We start from the raw sequence: 16,509 nt of genomic DNA, 5'->3' as shown, positions 1-16,509 counted from the left end.
TTCTGAAACCACACGTATTTAACTGTTCAATGGCATTACTGTGATGGAAAGCACTCAACGGTTTAGATTCAATCTATAATTTATTGGAAAAAAATAAAATCTTATATGGTATATAGTGCCTCTAGTTGGAAAAGTGGACCATCAGTCGCAGACATTGTATTTTAGTAATGACATTTATTAAAAGTGAAACTGAATAAAACAGTTAGCTATACAAATAAATGATATAAATGTATGAAAACGCGATGTTTTATTGTCGTCAACGTGTTAGTTTCTCAACTAAAATAAGGTTCGTGTTTCTTTAAGAGCCGATGTAAACATTCCCACAGCATCCGGGTTACTAAATATGGCTAGCCGTTAGCTTCCGTTAGCTGTCTAGTGTCGCCAATCGAAAGCTGTAGACTTCTGTGCGTGTAGCTATTGAACATATTTTCACAGTCTTAAAATAACAAATGCAATTGTAATATGTAACTCCAAAAATTAAACCAAGTGTAACTTTGTGTGAGCAAACGTATTCGTATCAGGAGTGTGGACAGGTGTTAGCTAGATTATTATGGCTAACGTTAGCTAGCGTTGTTGTGACAGGGGTTTTTTTTGTTTATTAACTCGTTTTACTGTTGTTTTTGTTGAACAAATAGTTAAATGCACTGTGCTAACATAGGAGAGACGCCTAACAGTAGCCGCTAAATTGCTTGGTAAGCTACACGGGCTATCAGATAGTAACAATACGCTAAAATATAGCAATATTTTCTGATATTTCAAAATAAAAGACTCGGAGTTTCCAGAGTGCATGCTAATGTCAGATAAGATATCTGGACATATAGTGAGTAACCTACCACCCATCCCATTTATTTCCCCCTGCAGGATGGCTTCATTTGGCTGGAAGAGAAAAGTTGGGGAGAAGGTTTCAAAGTCAGCGGTGCAGCAGTTTGAGGCTGAGGCACAGAAGTCTGAAGATGCTGGATCAAGTCAGGATGATGAGGTGGACTGGTTGCACGCCATCAAACGACGGCGGGAGGTCTTGCTGGAGGACTGTGCAGCCAAGAGCAAGAGGCTGAAGGATGAAGGTGCAATGCTGGCTGAGCATGGCAGGTGAGGAATACTGTTTACAGCTGGACGTTTGCTGTGAGAACATCATGTCAGTGATGGATTTATAATTAACACAAAGACATACAAACATCTATTATTCGGTCAATTTTGTAACCCCTTTGTTGAATTGCTTGTACAGAGACGTAAAATATACAAAGAACCATTTGTCCTTGAGTGGGTGTTGGGATTATTTAGGAGTTTGCTCATTGTAACTCAATCACTAGAAAAATGCAGTGTACTGTGAAATCCTAGGCACTGGATATTTACTCACCTGTTACTTTGAGAATGACGGTTGCTGAACAAACAAGCTATTATTTCCTTTGAAAGACATTTTCCAAACTCTGTGCCAGTTTTATAGCAAGCAGGATTACGAATTGAATCTTATTTTATTGTAAGATAAGGGCTTCCTGTCTATATTCTGCTGGATTCTTTATGTGCACTACTGAATTGGATAGCAAGGGCTTAATCACACTTAATCATACTGTCCAGAGAAAGTTATTACCAGTCAGTGAACCATGAGATCCTCATCCTATAAAGCAGGATCTGATAGGAACAAGCAATAAGTAAATGTACTGTGAGAAAGGAGGGAGAAAAGTGTGTAATAAGGATAACATCATTTCCAGATTTACAATATGATTTTGGTTGATCATATGTTATCTACAGAGTAGCCTCAAGGAGGTTAGCTCTGCCAATGACTAAGGACTTGTAATATTTAAATCCTCCAAGGGAGGGCACCATTGTACAGAGCACACAGACCAATGGCAGTTTTCTTACATGCCTACAAAGATAAACATTCAATACATTTTGTATTTCAAAGGCACAGCCAACTTAAAGACATTAAAAGCTTTAGCTTTTTTTATTTTTTATTAATGGCTTTTTTGGTGAAAGTACAAGGTACATTTTGGTGTCTGCAATCATATGTTGTATACATTTGGAAAAGCAAAAGAGCTGTATTTCTCTCAGGATGGGCTCATTAAATGGGTTTTACTACAGTAATTTCTATTTTGGCCATGGGAAAAGCTGGCCCTCAGGCCTGTCAAACTATATTTAAGTACAGGGGTAATAGAAAAACATGGAGCATTTCAAAGAGAAAGCGATTAAAAAAAAAAAGGTTTACATTGCTTCTACAGTCTACTCTAGCACCCACTTAAATATTACGGATAGTAGTAGCAAATGTCATTATGATGAATAAAAAAGAGTTCCAGCACTTTGGCAATGTAGAAGATTAAGAGGATTCAGTTTTGCACACACACACACACACACACACACACACACACACACACACACACACACACCACACACACCTTACCTCTGGTCTAGGCCATGGACTGTATGAAGTAGGGTGGTTTTATTTTATGGACACAAATGTTAGAAAACAAAATCCTACTTCAAGAACAGTTATCTGATATGTCTTCCATCATAACTGACCTTTTTAGCCAAATAAACATCACTTTGTGAAACCCCCCTCAGTCCAGGAGATGTAATACTGTTGCCCTCAGTGACTGCCTGTAATTGTATTTGTGAGGAGAAAGTGGATTTTGCCAGGGAAATGATGCTTTGCTGCTGCATAATAGCTGTTCAGGGGTTTGAGATGGTGTCTGGTCGGGGAGGTCAGGAATTTTTTTTCTCCTCTGACAACATTGACCTCTGATGTCAGTCTGTAGTTACCAAGGTTTAGATGCTCCTGATGTAATTCAAGAGCTCTTCTAGTACCTGTTTGTGATCTCAATCTCCTGTTGAGTCAGGAGTCAGTGTGCAGTGGGTGGCCCGGTGAAGGAAGAGGTTTTATGCAACTTTTGGTTGTTTCTCTAAATTTCTCTATATTATTATGTATATTTACTAGGGTCACAAGTCACAATTAGGCCTTCTTTCCAGTACTCTCGCAATTACCAAAGTTTTACCAAATGTAGTCATGATCATGATAATATTGTTGTTGGGGGAGGAGGTTTCTCATTACATAAATTAGTTAGCAAGAATTAATTCTTCTTTACTTTTGATTCGATCAAACTTTATTTTGGGACAAATGAAAGCCTAGTGTCCGCCTTCAGTTGCAAAAGCAATCTTTGAAACATTGATGTAACCCTGATTCCAAAAAGTTTGGACGCTGTCTTAAATGTAAATAAAAACACAATGCAAATGTTGCCTCTCTAACATCAGGGTCAGAGGGCAACTGTTGTTTTTTTTTCCTTACTCGTGTGAAGATGCCGTGCTGTGATAAAGAATAGGAGAACACACAAGCTGAAGTTCACTTCACAAGAAGGATTTATTCTTCTTTTCAAAATCATACTTCAGGTTTCAAAACATGGCCATAGCATCACTAAGCTAGAGTCATAACAGTCTCTTCACATTCAACAATAAACAAATCATTCAGTGAGGCTTATTTAACCTTTTTACAATCCCATTTTGCAGAATTATTGTAGCCATGTTCACTTTTAAATAACATTCACAAACCAAAAATGTAAGTTTGGTATTTTAACTTATTGTCTTTTTCACGGTATCCATGAAATGTAACAACTGTCTTTAACAACAGTTTTTAAACGCAATACTACCAATACAACCTTATGAAATGTGATAACATGAAATTGCTTAATCTCTGATGCGCCAGTAATACTCTGTTATTTTGTATGAAAGACATTTACAGTTTACTCTGGAACACAATATTCATCAAATTACAGCAAAATCTCAATGACAGTGTTCTTTAAATGGCACATCTCTCTCTCACATTCACTTCCAACCAATATGAATTCAACACACAATATTACGACAGCATTTCTGGTTGTTTGGCAATAAACCCCAACTATACCTATTAACAGTGATTTAAACCAGTATCTGTCATAATAAATGAAAACCGTTTCATAAGTGCATGTTAAATTAAGTGAAAAAGTGATTACGGAAGCACACTGGTCCTTGGGTAAGTTTTCCCTCCTAATTCTCCACTTTATACAGGTCCGCTAGCATTAGCAAGTTAGCATACACACGCAAATCTCTAATAACAACAAAAATCTCTTATAACACTGCTTCATTTTTACCAGCATGTGCAAACTATCTCATGGCAACATTTTATACTCTTAAAGTCTGTAATGTGCACTCCATTTACGACCAATTTAATAACCTGTGATAAAGAATAGGAGAACGCACAAGTTGACGTTCACTTCACAACAAGAAGGATTTATTCATAATTTGTGTGCTGTATGCAACTCTTTATCACCCGCGCGATTAGTGCCCCTAGCGGCCTGTATTTGAAATGGCAGTAAATATTTAAGCTCCACTGAACCAAGTGAGTAGTAACCAAGTAACCAAAACAAATGTGAAAAGTAAACAAAAAAATAATAGGGTTGCCTTTTTTTCTATTGATCTTATTCTCAGATCCCTACACAAAAATCCAAAGTTTCCCGATGAGAACATTTATGTCTCGTATTTGTACTGTTTTCAATTATATGTAGGTTGCAAAGCATTTGCAAATCATTGCATTTGGTTTTTATTAAGTTCCATATGTCCCATATTTTTGGACTTGAGGAGTGTTAAAGAGAGTTGTTACTTAATGGCAATTAAAGCCATCATTGCCATGACCAGGGCTTTTAAATCATGATGTTGGACTCATGGCATCATCTGTTGACCTAATGGAAGATAACTTTGTTACCAGTGACTTTGGACAGTGTAAGTGAGAGGCAGGTGCAGTCAGGTTGGCAGTATAAGTGGGTGTGCATAGTGTCCTGTGGTTCTCAGTCAGATCCAGTCTCTTTTTCAAATATGGTTACTTCTGGCATAAAAAAATAAACAAGACGACAATGGCCAAAAGGCCAAACTCGAAGCTGTCAACCTGTGGTCCACAAACAATGCATTTCTTTAGACGATATATTGGCTCAGTGGGCGGTTTACTTACCTTCTTAAATAGGTCGTATATTTCTTCACTCAAATGACAGCTTGAACCTGTCCAAACTGAAAAAGAAACAAGGCAATTATTTTAGAAACATCTTCAAATTTCTTAAAGACACTGAGGTTAACAAGTGAGTCATGCAGTTGCAAAGTCATGCCTCACTTTATTTCTTTAACAGCTAGTTTATTCAGTTGTTCTGGAAGTGTGGGAGTTTTCTTGAGGCAGCAAGTCACAGCATCATCTAAATACTCTGCATAGTTAACTGATTTGTTCAGCTTCCAGCTGCCCTGCTGAGTCAATGTTTTTCAAACCAACACTGAGTTTGCAAGATGTGATCTGGCTCATGGGGGATATTTCAAATGTGCAACATCTTCCGAAGGTATGGTTTTTAGATTTGGGGGGTAGATTAGTTTAGTTTTGCCATTATCACCACTTGTTTCCTCAACCCCTTTCTCTGATCAACAGAGAGTGTGCACTGGCATCTTTCCAGTGATTGCCACCTTCTATTTATCTCACTTCCCTTTCTGCCCTTACTTTGACTGATGTACAGAGATGTGATATAAGTAGAGGAGTTGTTTTTAGCTCACAGGCTTCATGTGGTGTATTGCTTATTGCCTAATTTCCTCACATGATTTTGCAGTGTCTTTTGCCTCATATGTCGGTAAGATTTCTACATTGCGCTAGTTCCATTTCCTCACTCCCCTATCTGATAAATGGAAGTGGTATATATTTTCTCATGCTTGATTCTGACTGGGGCTTATAACTGATCAGATATTTTAATTCCTTTCAAATTTTTAAGAATATCCTTCTTCATAAAGCTATTAAAGATGCAGATGTGACGACATTGACATTGTATTGTTTAAACCCAGGATTTCACTTTATAATCCTTACAAGCCTTTGTCTATATAAGCCTAATCAAATTATTCTTGAGTAAATATTGACTTGAGGAGGAGAGGGTTGTTGGAGTAAGCATTCATGGGCATATTCATGTTTCCATTCAGTGTCTTAAAGAAGTGAATATCTGCTTCTGAAGTTCCCCAAAAATGTGTCTGCCCTTGTAAACATATCTGTGCCAAACAGACCGATTGACTACATTGGTGTGAGACGGCAGAGTGACTTCTGCCCAAATTTATGCAAATCCTGTTTATTTTCCTCTTTGCATGGCTGAGCATGTAGCCAATCTCGCTATCTCAGATAAGAAAGTGACTACCAAACAGGTTTTCTTGGGAAGAGTTTGATTTGCAACCTAATTTTTCACTTCAGTCACTTTTTATTTAAGTAAAATGCATAAAACACAAGGTAATACTTACTGAAATATGACTCAGCGATGCTTCATAATAGTCTATTTATCTAAAGCTTTGAAGGAGTTGTATGCAAGAATGGAAAGACGTGATCAGGGCAGCTTGGACTTCTCTGTAAAAAGCAACCGCAAAGTTTACCAGGGAAAAAGGACTTCATGATATCCACTGAACAAACATGTGGCCCTGTGTTAGGTTACATAACATATATCAAATCTCAGGGAGGAGACGGAGACCGATTTCATCGCTTTATGTGATTGTCTATTTGAGTCTGTCATGTTTCAGCGCTGGATTATCTAAGAATTGAACATCAGCCAAAGCTAACACAAAGCCATGTTTAACTCTGTGTAGTGCAAGATTGTCTGTTGTCTGTGTAAGGTGTTGATAGCTTTGGGTACCTTTTAGATTGCAGTTGACAAACATTCATGCACTGTAAATAATTCAGATGCATGATGTCTGTTTAGTTGTATATCACATTGCAGTTTACAGTGCACCAGAAGCAGGCAGATTGTGGTTTATGATGCTGTAAATACAATCTTTTCGTGTAATTAATCCCCATGTTGTGTGTTTTCTCTAGGCACTGGGAGGCTATAAAGAAGTTGGATGAGGCCATTCAGCTGACTCCGGACAACCCACTGCTGTACGAGATGAAGTCTCAGGTATTTTCTGAATCTATATTTTACTCTTGACTTTTTTTCTCCCCATACCCATGATGCCTACTACTATTTATCTTCAAAGGATAGGTTAAAAAATGTTAAAGAGTGTCTTAAAATAGCACACCAAGACATTTTTAGGCGACTTCATGGTCACAAATGTTACAATTAACTTTCATGATCTGAAAATATACTGTGAAAGGGTAATTTATACAGTTTGCCATGGTAATGTCTTGTCAGCCACAAGGTAGCCACAGCATACCCTGCATTATTGTCTATTTTACTCTGAATGGGACCATAATTTACAAATGAACATCATGCTATGTTGAAGAAGACTTATTAGAAAAATGTTTTTCTAAGGTAAAAAAATCTAGTGAGAAGTAATGTAATTTTCTCATAGATCTGTATACAATTGGACTTTTTTTTAAACCAGTATAGTCGCCCCCTGCTGGCCATTTGGAGGATTGCAGGTTCTTCTGCATTGCATTCACTTTACTGCCCCAGAGGTTGCCTTGTATCCTATGAAATGGTCAGATCTATGGAGGACAGTTTAAAAAAAAAAGTTCAAAAGCAGTGAGTATTTTTTAGTTTTATCCAATAGTCCTCCTTGTGAAATCATGGCACCTGTATTCCCCATAATACAACTAACAACTGGCAGTTGTGGAGATAGTGAGAGAAAGCCTAGCCCCTAAGCAGCAAGACTTGCCAGACTTTATCGTCTTTAGAGTTGCTTCAACCACAGTTTCTGCTGTTTCCTGCTGCAGTATAAGCATGTCTTCAATGTGATGCAGTCCAACAGCTGCCTTTAGAGTTTGTGGGTGTAGGTTTACATCTGGGTATGATGATATATCTGAAAGCTTCTTTGTTTTGGATATACCATGAAAATAATTGCATTAGATACTTGCAACAACTGTTAGGATAATTGAAAACATATTCTGCTCATGTCCTTTGGTTTTGAAATGTGTGGTTATTTATCAGCCATGATGGCCACAAAGACCCTCTTTCAGCTGCCACTCTGGTATGCTTTTAAGCTGGATATCAGTGTGGTGATGACAGAACTAGAAGTGTGCAGTATGTTCCCAGCAGTTTGAATGCTTTTGCTTTTTAGCTCCATTTCCTTGTTCTTTCTTTTGTCCCTTTCACTTCCTCTTTATGTGGGTCAATGGTGTTGTGACTCTTATTTTGCTTTCAATCCTCAGCTGCTCTTCCTTTTCTTCTAACATAGGCATCTTTGGATAAATGGTTCCTATATATTTGGAAAAAGTAGAGAAACCACAGGAGGTAGACAGACAGACTCCATTATTTCTTATTTATGTCAACTAACACAATAACGTCTCTCCTTATAGCCATAACCGCTGTATGGCTAATATAATATTATCCATTATAGGATATTTGAGAAGGAAATCATTAGAGGACCAGGCCTGGAAAACCACCACAAAGGGGATTTTTTTCCCCCTGTGCCGTGGCTGTCTTGACGCATGACATAAGCAGAGACGTTTTTCTTAGGTTCAGCTCCAATGTGTTTGACTAAGATGTGTAAAGCACATCTAACCTACCAGTGTTCATTAACAGGCTGAAAATAGGCTAAGCCTCGTCATATTCCCATTAATTGCCCAGATGACGAGGATGGTTACACTGATGCTGCTCATTTACTTGCTCTCATCACTTTATTCCTATTTTAACTCGATAAGTATTGTGCAAATTGCATCCCCTGTCAGTCTTTATGTCTGTTATTGCAGACTGAAGTGCGTTCTGGAGGAAATTGGCTCCAATTTTAAAACTGTCACCACATCTTCCTGGCTATATAAAGGATTTCAGATGATAGTGAGCATGGACCCTTTTGTTCATTAAAACGATTTTAGATCTTGTGTTAAAGTCTTGAGGTTATTTATTAGTGTGAACCATAGAATGTATAAAAGAAATGGATGTAGCCACTGTGACCTGACCAATTGGTTTGTGGACTACCCTTTGAAGCCAGAAGTGACCATATAATACCAAAGTTACCAGCTGGGATGCTAATTTTGGCTAGGAAAAAACAGGCTAAGTTCTAAAAGCAAAAACACCGACAACACCCAAGAACAAGGTCACAGCTATTTAAATTTAGTTACTCAGTGCACCTTGGTGCAACCTGTCAATGAAAGATGTACACACCCTAAAGCACATCCTGCTTGATCATCTATTTTACTCAAACATGGACTATAATTTACAAAATGAACATCATGCTTCTATTACCATTACGAAAATGTTTACTGAGGTAATAAATAAACAATCAGCCTTTTTTTAAAAACCAGTGGAGACGCCTCCTGCAGTTCATTAGAAAGAATGTACTCTCTGCTCCATGCATATTAATAGTTTTACAGCTCTCATGCCATTTTGGTTCTCAGTGTTCAGATACAGATATTTCTGAGAATTAGTGGCTTATCACTGGACGTTCCTATGAATCAAACATAGCTGTCAAGGCGATGATAAAAGTTTTACCAAGATCTGGTTTGGGTTCAGTTTACCCGAATTATTTAAATTCATCATGAAGTGGTTCTATTCCTGCATCGTAATTTCTTGTAAAGTTGGAACAGCTCCTCAGTCGTTTTAGTTCTGTGGTTATTTTGGTCAAAATCACACTTGTGAATGATGGAGATGATGAACTGAAACCGTCTACTCTGTTGTGACACTCATTCTGGCAGAGAGCTGTTCTGTCAAAGTATATTGGCCTGACACATACTTCTTCCCATATGTATGATCTTCTGACAGACATAGCTGCGATACGAAGTTATTTTCGCAGCCGCAGGCAGAAAAGAACACTGCACCACTGCCAATAATTAGTGAGCCTCTTGAAAAACTTTTTATCTCAAATTAGTTGTCACAGATTGTTATGCAAATAGTTTAATCTTCTTGGCAGCTTGTTTCCAACATGACAGCATAGAATAATAATAATTTCAATCAAGCATGCATTTATCTACTTCGTGTCCGAACAAAGGATGGTTCATAAGACTCTGCACAATCTGGCAATGTTAAAGTTAATTAACTCAGTGCAACACTGTCAAATGTGAACAGAGATAAGTAAACTAGAGAAAGTAATCTCATGACCATGACTGTGATGTTGTTGTTGTTCTTCTTCTTTTTCTTCTGTACATTGTGTTCTAATAATGAATGAGTCACATCCATTATAAAAACCCATTTAAAATCACTCATCAAACATTCCAAGGAGACATTTTAAACGTCCAATTCACATTTGAGAGACAACAGAGTTGGAAGCAGAAAAGGATTGATTTTTTTTTTTGCTTGAACAATGATTTGTTTTTGTTTTTTTATTTTGCACATACTGTGTCAATATCCAGAATTATGGGGCGGCTGTGGCTCAGTTGGTAGAGGGATCACCCACTGAACGGAAGGTCGGTGGTTCGATCCCTGACCATGCCCTACATGTCGAAGTATCCTTGGGCAAGATACTGAACCCCAAATGGCTCCTGATGCTGCATTCATAGGTGTATGAATGAATTCCCAATGGTGGCAGGTGGCACTGTTGTAGGGTAGCCTCTGCCACCAGTATGAATGTGTGTGTGAACGAGTGAATGAGCGCAGTCTGTAGTGTAAAGCGCTTTGGATAAAAGCAGTCCATAAGTGCAGTCCATTTACCAATTACACTTTTGTTGTTCATTTGTAATGGTAGCTCTAAGAAATCTTTAAACATGCTGCTTTCTTCACAGGTACTGACCATCTTACAGGAAGTGTTTCCTGCAGTCAAGGCAGCAGAAATGGCGGTGAAGTTCCGCCCACTTTGGTGGGAGGGCTGGCAGACTCTGGGCCGTGCCCAGCTCAACCTGGGAGAGGTGGACCTGGTGAGTATAGCTGCCAATGCACTCAAAATGAAAACAAAACAGAATACGGCATTCTCGTAAAAGCTGTCTCACCGCTATTGGGTTCAGTATTGTCAACAAATGTGATTACAACATCGAGGAATGTATCAGGAGGGGTCATGAAAGCAGGAATAAAAACATTTCACATTGTTTACTCATTGCAGATGAAGATGTATGAGTTGTGGCCGAGATTGTGCTCATTGCAGTCATTAAAACAAATGCATTGTGTGGTTGTAGTCAAAAAAGGTGACATTTCACCCGTGCAAACACCCCAGTATTCATGCTGGATATATACATATAGACTGTAGTAACATTAACTCAGTAGTGCCTCTTGCTTTGCCGGCCTCTAATGATCTTCATTGGAATGGCACCATTTCATTTTTTAAGTCTGATTTTGCAAAATAACTACACTTTTTTTTTTTTTTAACCAACTATAAATCAGTGATGTCTTCGCTTTTGAAGGGTTGTTAACATACATCAGTTATTTCTGTTTACTACTTTCTGCAAACTCCCTCTGCGATGTTCCTCCTTCGAAGCACACCCACTCGCCTGAGGGTTGGACGATTGCTTAAATTGCCCCAGAACACGCCGGGACCTGTGGGTGTATGAAACCCGCGGATCACAGTTACACTGTTCGCCAGTTTTAGAGCCAAGCAAACAGTGCTGAACTTCGAAACCCTTCAGCTAATGGCACCACATGTCACTCACAGCACGAGAGACCTGTCCTACGGCACCATAAACAACAATGGGAAGTGTTGAAAGTTACCGGAGCGAAAACTAAACCAAATATAGACACACCTGCTTGTATAATGAAGCCATTGGGAAGGAAGGAGAAAATCTATTTTTAGCGAGACTTGTTCGGTCGAGTTTTCGAGCTCTGTGTGCATCAACATGTTGAGTAGTGCCTGTTTGTGCAAATTTAAGTGCAGTGATTCCCCATTTTCTCTTTCATGAGTCTGTTCTTTTCCTTCCCTGCTTCAATTCCCACTCCTGGAAAGTACCCAAATAAAACAAACATATAGCTTCTGATTTTGCTTCTCTTAATGTTTTACAAACATTGGAAACTGACATTGACAATATTGCAGCATGACAGCTCAGTTGCCATTTATCTTCCTCGTTATTATCATTAGGGAGCCGGTTAATCTGCCTACTGCGGCATTTTGTCTGTTCAAGGATTACTTTGGAAAAAAAGACTTGAGACTTCATTCTGATCAAGATCAAACTTGATATGTTGTTTTGGGCACAGACAGTTTCATTAGTCAAAAATCTGTTGCGGTTAATCTGTCACAGACCGTTTCAGTGGAACTTGACACTGCAGGTTATTTATGTTACAGGTGGGAAACATTCCACATCAGATTGGAAGCAGAGTTGGTTTAAAGTGAGATTCCCATAAAGAAGTTTATAAGGAGGTTACTTTTTTTCACAGAGAATGTAATCAAGTATTATGTTCATACTTGTTTTAGTTTTTTATCGTTTTTCGGATTAGATTTTCATAACAGGAGTGGTTCACCGTATCACTGGGAACAGGTGCAACTCAATCGCTAAGCTGTCTTTATTAGCATGTGAACTTGTCAAAGATGTCTCTTCTTAGCTGTACATAGCACTTGTAGGGGAACTCCTGCAATTTCTATTGCACTTCAATAAGAAATGTCCTAGCTGATCCTTAGGATAATGTAATTATACAAAAAGTTCACAATTCTGTGCTGGGGAAACCCCCAAATGCATAAGAATCTGTTCATTTTTATTGTTTTAATAAGCAGTAGATCAAGTGTCAAAGACTGATGTAGCATTTGCCCACTGGTAACTTTGAAATAGCACTTTTACACTTGGGAACACTTTCCCAAAAGGCAACAGCTCACGACAGGCTGTAAGACTGAGAAACAACTCTTGTGCTGCCTCAAAAAATACAAAAACGTTTAAAACATTTGCATGAGGATGAGTGTTTCAATTAGTTTCACACTGGCTGTATTTAAACACTAAAGGCACCTCTCTGTGTTAGCATGTTAGTTAAGTTTCCATTCACATCCCTTACAGCAGAGCAACACACAGAATTCTTTCTTGTACACTACTCTGTCTCTGTTGCTAGTGTAGCTGACTGGGAATCTGCAGGCAGGTCTTCCATCTCTGGCATTTTAATTGCGCTTGGCATAGTGTGACTGAGCAATCAACTTCTTGTTCTCAGCATATGTTGCTGATGGCATATGACTAAAGGTTTCTGGGCGTTATCTTGCACTTCTGCATTCCATGCATCTATATATATATTGTGTATTCTGCATGCACCGTGACCCTTATAGCTTTACTATATGATGTAAATATACGATCCTGGACTACCCCGTTATCAAAGGAGATATTTTAATAAATCAGTATTGTCTTAAATAAACCCGATCAAATGCACAACCTTTCTTTACTGTAGTCAACTGTGTTTTATTCGCCCCCGGCCTACAACAGTGTCGCTCTCCTCAACTACCGTGAGGGTTTGAATGTGAAAAACTAGGTTGGTTGGCAAAATACATGGATTCTGTAAACTCTGACAAAAATCTGTTATTGAATCCATCATCTATCTTTCTCATCAGCAGAAAGCAGTGTACATTTACAAAACATTCACTAAACAAATGACAAACTTCATCAACAGCAGGTCTTATCAGGTGTCAATAATTAACAATACTTCCGTGTGTAACTTGATGACAGACCAAAATTAAACCGGCTGTTCCTGTCATGAGTGTTTTGTATTGTAGTTCCAACAACTAGAGCAGAGTCATATTTCTTCTCCAGTAAAATGATCCAGCTGGTTGCATCAGGTCAGTTTCAGGAGTTGCATTCTCTGAATTAAACTTTCATTCATATTCATGTCTGAGAAAACTTCACTAATCTCCTACTGAGCTTTAGAACATATGATACAGCATTTTAACAGGTAGTGTAGTAGCTCTCCTCTTTGAAATGAGTGGAGGCCTCCTTCACATGAACTTAACTTTTAGTAACTTTTACTTGTTTTGTCCTCACTTCACCACCATCATGCTAATTCATTCATAAGTAGGTCAGTGTTATTTGTTGTTAATTGTGAACTCTTAAGGTAGAGTCAAGTTCACCCATATTCCATTTATCCATTAGTTTAATTACCATATAAAAACAGGCCTCCCATTACAAAACTATTTGTCATAGAATGACAGATTTAAGACATCTGTCCAGATTGGTTTATGAGCTCATTAGTCACCTCAGACCACATGTGGGGATGGATTTATTTCACCATTTCACAGGCTGCAAAGCATCACAGCTAAAGCTTGACGTCAGGTCCCGTAAACGATATGAGGCTGTATTTCTGTTCAGTGGGACAATAATTCTCACGTCGGTCTACAACTGCATAGTCAGCCGAGAGGTATTGATGTCTTCTTAATGAAACCATGAATCTGTTCACCACACAGCACGAGCAATGTTAGAGTCTTGTCTTGTTGACATGCTGATGATGCACCCACCTGCTCGTTCAGCTGCACAGATGCCAATGTTTTACCATTCATCTGTGAGAATTACAGCAGACCTGTAAACAGGCCTGAAAGAGTTCAGGCTAAACATTCAATATGTTGGAGACTATAACATGGTTCTCATAGTTGTGAATGTGAGAGAAAAACATCAAGGCTATGAATGTTTTTGGAAAACAGACAGATAGATCATTGAAAGTGCTTATTTTTGTGCAAATATAGAAAAGTTCTTTAAATATTTGTTTTACTTGCCATGAGTAAACAGGCTTTGTTCCGTTGTCTGCATGTGTGTCTCTCACGTCATTGTTTTACGCACCACCTGCCTCAGGAAAGTGCAATGGTCACATGTGTGCATTGGTGATAGAAGTCCAGTGATGCAGGTTAAACAGCTGCAAGCAAGTGAGAAAGCTAACGATAAGTGAATCTTCAGCTGTGCCTGGAAAATGTAAATACCAGGAGTGGCTTGTTAAAGATGGGCAGGACATATATATGGCCCGATGCAGAGTCTGCACCAAATCAGTAAAAGTTCACATCATGTGCGAAGAATCTTTGACAAGTCCTCATTAGAAAAAAATTAAATTAACATTGGTCCATGCTTAATTATGCTGTGTTGGGTCCTTGAATATGAGTGAATTGGAAAGTCCTTGAAAAGTTATTATATTTAATGTTTAAGATGTTGTGGGAACGCTGGTATAAACTCTCTATCACCCATCTTTCATGACCACCCTTTAAAGCTTGTGTCTGAATCCCAAGCTCATGCAGTCCTTGTCCCTGTAGGCTGTGAGGTCCTTCCAGGTTGCGATCCACCTGTGCCCATCAGAGCCCACGCTGTGGCAGGATGACCTCGAGTGGGCACGGAGGTTACAGAAACAGGTTTTAGCAACCAAGGAGAAAACTCGGCAAGAGGAGGAGACCAAAAAACAGATCATTAACGCCCCTGAGCTCGAGCAGGACTATGATGATTTTGAGTCTGATGAGGTGCTGGCCGCCTGCGTGGCAGTCGCTGAGCGACAGACACACTACGAGGAGCTGAAGAGGACCACCGTGGTCATGGACGCTGGAGGAAATATAAAAAATGTTCTCACAGGGGAAGGGGGATCAGAGGAAGCAGTGACACCATCAAAGGAACAGTTTGTCAAAGCAAGAGGACTTTGAATTGCTTTCAGCATGTCCTGATTGTCCGGGGTACATTTTTTTGGACTGAATGGTTTTATTTCTGAAACCACAGCAAGAGTGTGAAGCTATAGCATAAGAAAAACAATTCACATGCAAGTGTGAGAACTGAAACATTTTGGTGATGGTTTAAATGCAACAAAACAAAAGACAATTGAGTTTTGTTGTTTTGCATTTTCCATCCCTTTAATGTTTATTGTGTTAAATGTGCATGGGAAGTTTTACGTGTTTAAAAGCTATAAACTTTAGCATCTCCTAGTTGTGACAAGACATTCACTGTAGCTAATAGCTGATAAACTGTGTGGTTACATTTCAATCTACTTTGTGAAACAAAAGACTCACTTGAAAGAGTTCATGGAATTTAATGCAATAAAAACAGGAATTTCACAGTGCCCGAATCAGCAGCTTTTTCGTTTGGATTTTTATCAAATGGACATACCAAAGTGGACATAATTTACAAGAAAATACAAATAAAGCTCCAATCACACATATTATCCTATATAGGATGCAGTTAAAAGCTGCTAACATGTTAAAGAAACCCAATCAAATATTTGGGTTACAGCTGTTTCATATCCTCAAGGCTAATGAATACAAATCTGAAAGAGAGGCAGTAGAGATTAAACAGAATAAAATGATTTCCTATCTCAGCTACAAAATCCAGATCCAACATTTTCTGTAATGCATATCATCTCTGATAATTGAGTAACCATGACGTGTGAGGTTTGATGTGTCTGTGTTTGTGTTGCTGAAAATAGCATGTATGTTCAGGAAATTGTCAATTAGTGAATAAACATAAATCAAAATATGCAATAGTTCTCTGTGTTTCCTGCAGTTGTCTTTTCAAGTCCAGTAGTTATCTTGTACTCAGTAGACCACAAGCTTCAGAGAGCCCTCTGTTTCCTCTCTAACAGCTTTCATTGCAGAAAATCAATTTCTCTGGTGAAATTATCCTTTCAGACTGCATAAAAACCTAACAACCTAAAGGCAGAATGAGAAGGATTTGTCTGTTGCAGTTTGTAAACACAAGATGACACCGATTATAGTGTCAATACCAGGAAAGGAGGATTTTTCTATGAGTCTGTTGTTCTCATAGAA

At 38.5% G+C, this 16,509-nt stretch overlaps 1 protein-coding gene across 2 annotated transcripts; it reads left to right on the top strand.

The window, feature by feature from the left end:
• The first annotated feature begins 301 nt into the window (after positions 1-301).
• ttc33 (tetratricopeptide repeat domain 33) lies at positions 302-16,219 on the top strand. 2 transcript variants are annotated; one of them, XM_059358576.1, is made up of 5 exons: positions 302-692; positions 862-1,089; positions 6,839-6,920; positions 10,619-10,750; positions 15,019-16,219. In XM_059358576.1, exons 2-5 carry the CDS (start codon positions 863-865, stop codon positions 15,394-15,396), a joined length of 819 nt encoding a protein of 272 aa, XP_059214559.1. In that variant the 5' UTR covers positions 302-692; position 862; the 3' UTR covers positions 15,397-16,219. The 2 variants fall into 2 exon arrangements, with proteins under 2 accessions (XP_059214559.1, XP_059214560.1); XM_059358577.1 differs by having other exon boundaries at positions 343-404.
• Positions 16,220-16,509: the final 290 nt, after the last annotated feature.

Source organism: Centropristis striata, chromosome 19 (genome assembly GCF_030273125.1).
Source record: "Centropristis striata isolate RG_2023a ecotype Rhode Island chromosome 19, C.striata_1.0, whole genome shotgun sequence".
NCBI classification, from domain to species: domain Eukaryota; kingdom Metazoa; phylum Chordata; class Actinopteri; order Perciformes; family Serranidae; genus Centropristis; species Centropristis striata.
Note: the sequence above shows the minus strand (reverse complement) of the source record. Positions and strands in the feature narration are given on the sequence as shown.

What these genes read in the sequence shown, in the direction of transcription:
- ttc33 (XM_059358576.1), top strand. Translation starts at nt 863, where the DNA reads ATGGCTTCATTTGGCTGGAAGAGAAAAGTTGGGGAGAAGGTTTCAAAG. An exon ending in TGTACGAGATGAAGTCTCAG is followed by an intron (nt 6,921 to 10,618) that starts GTATTTTCTGAA and finishes CTTTCTTCACAG; the next exon opens with GTACTGACCATCTTACAGGA. An exon ending in ACCTGGGAGAGGTGGACCTG is followed by an intron (nt 10,751 to 15,018) that starts GTGAGTATAGCT and finishes TTGTCCCTGTAG; the next exon opens with GCTGTGAGGTCCTTCCAGGT.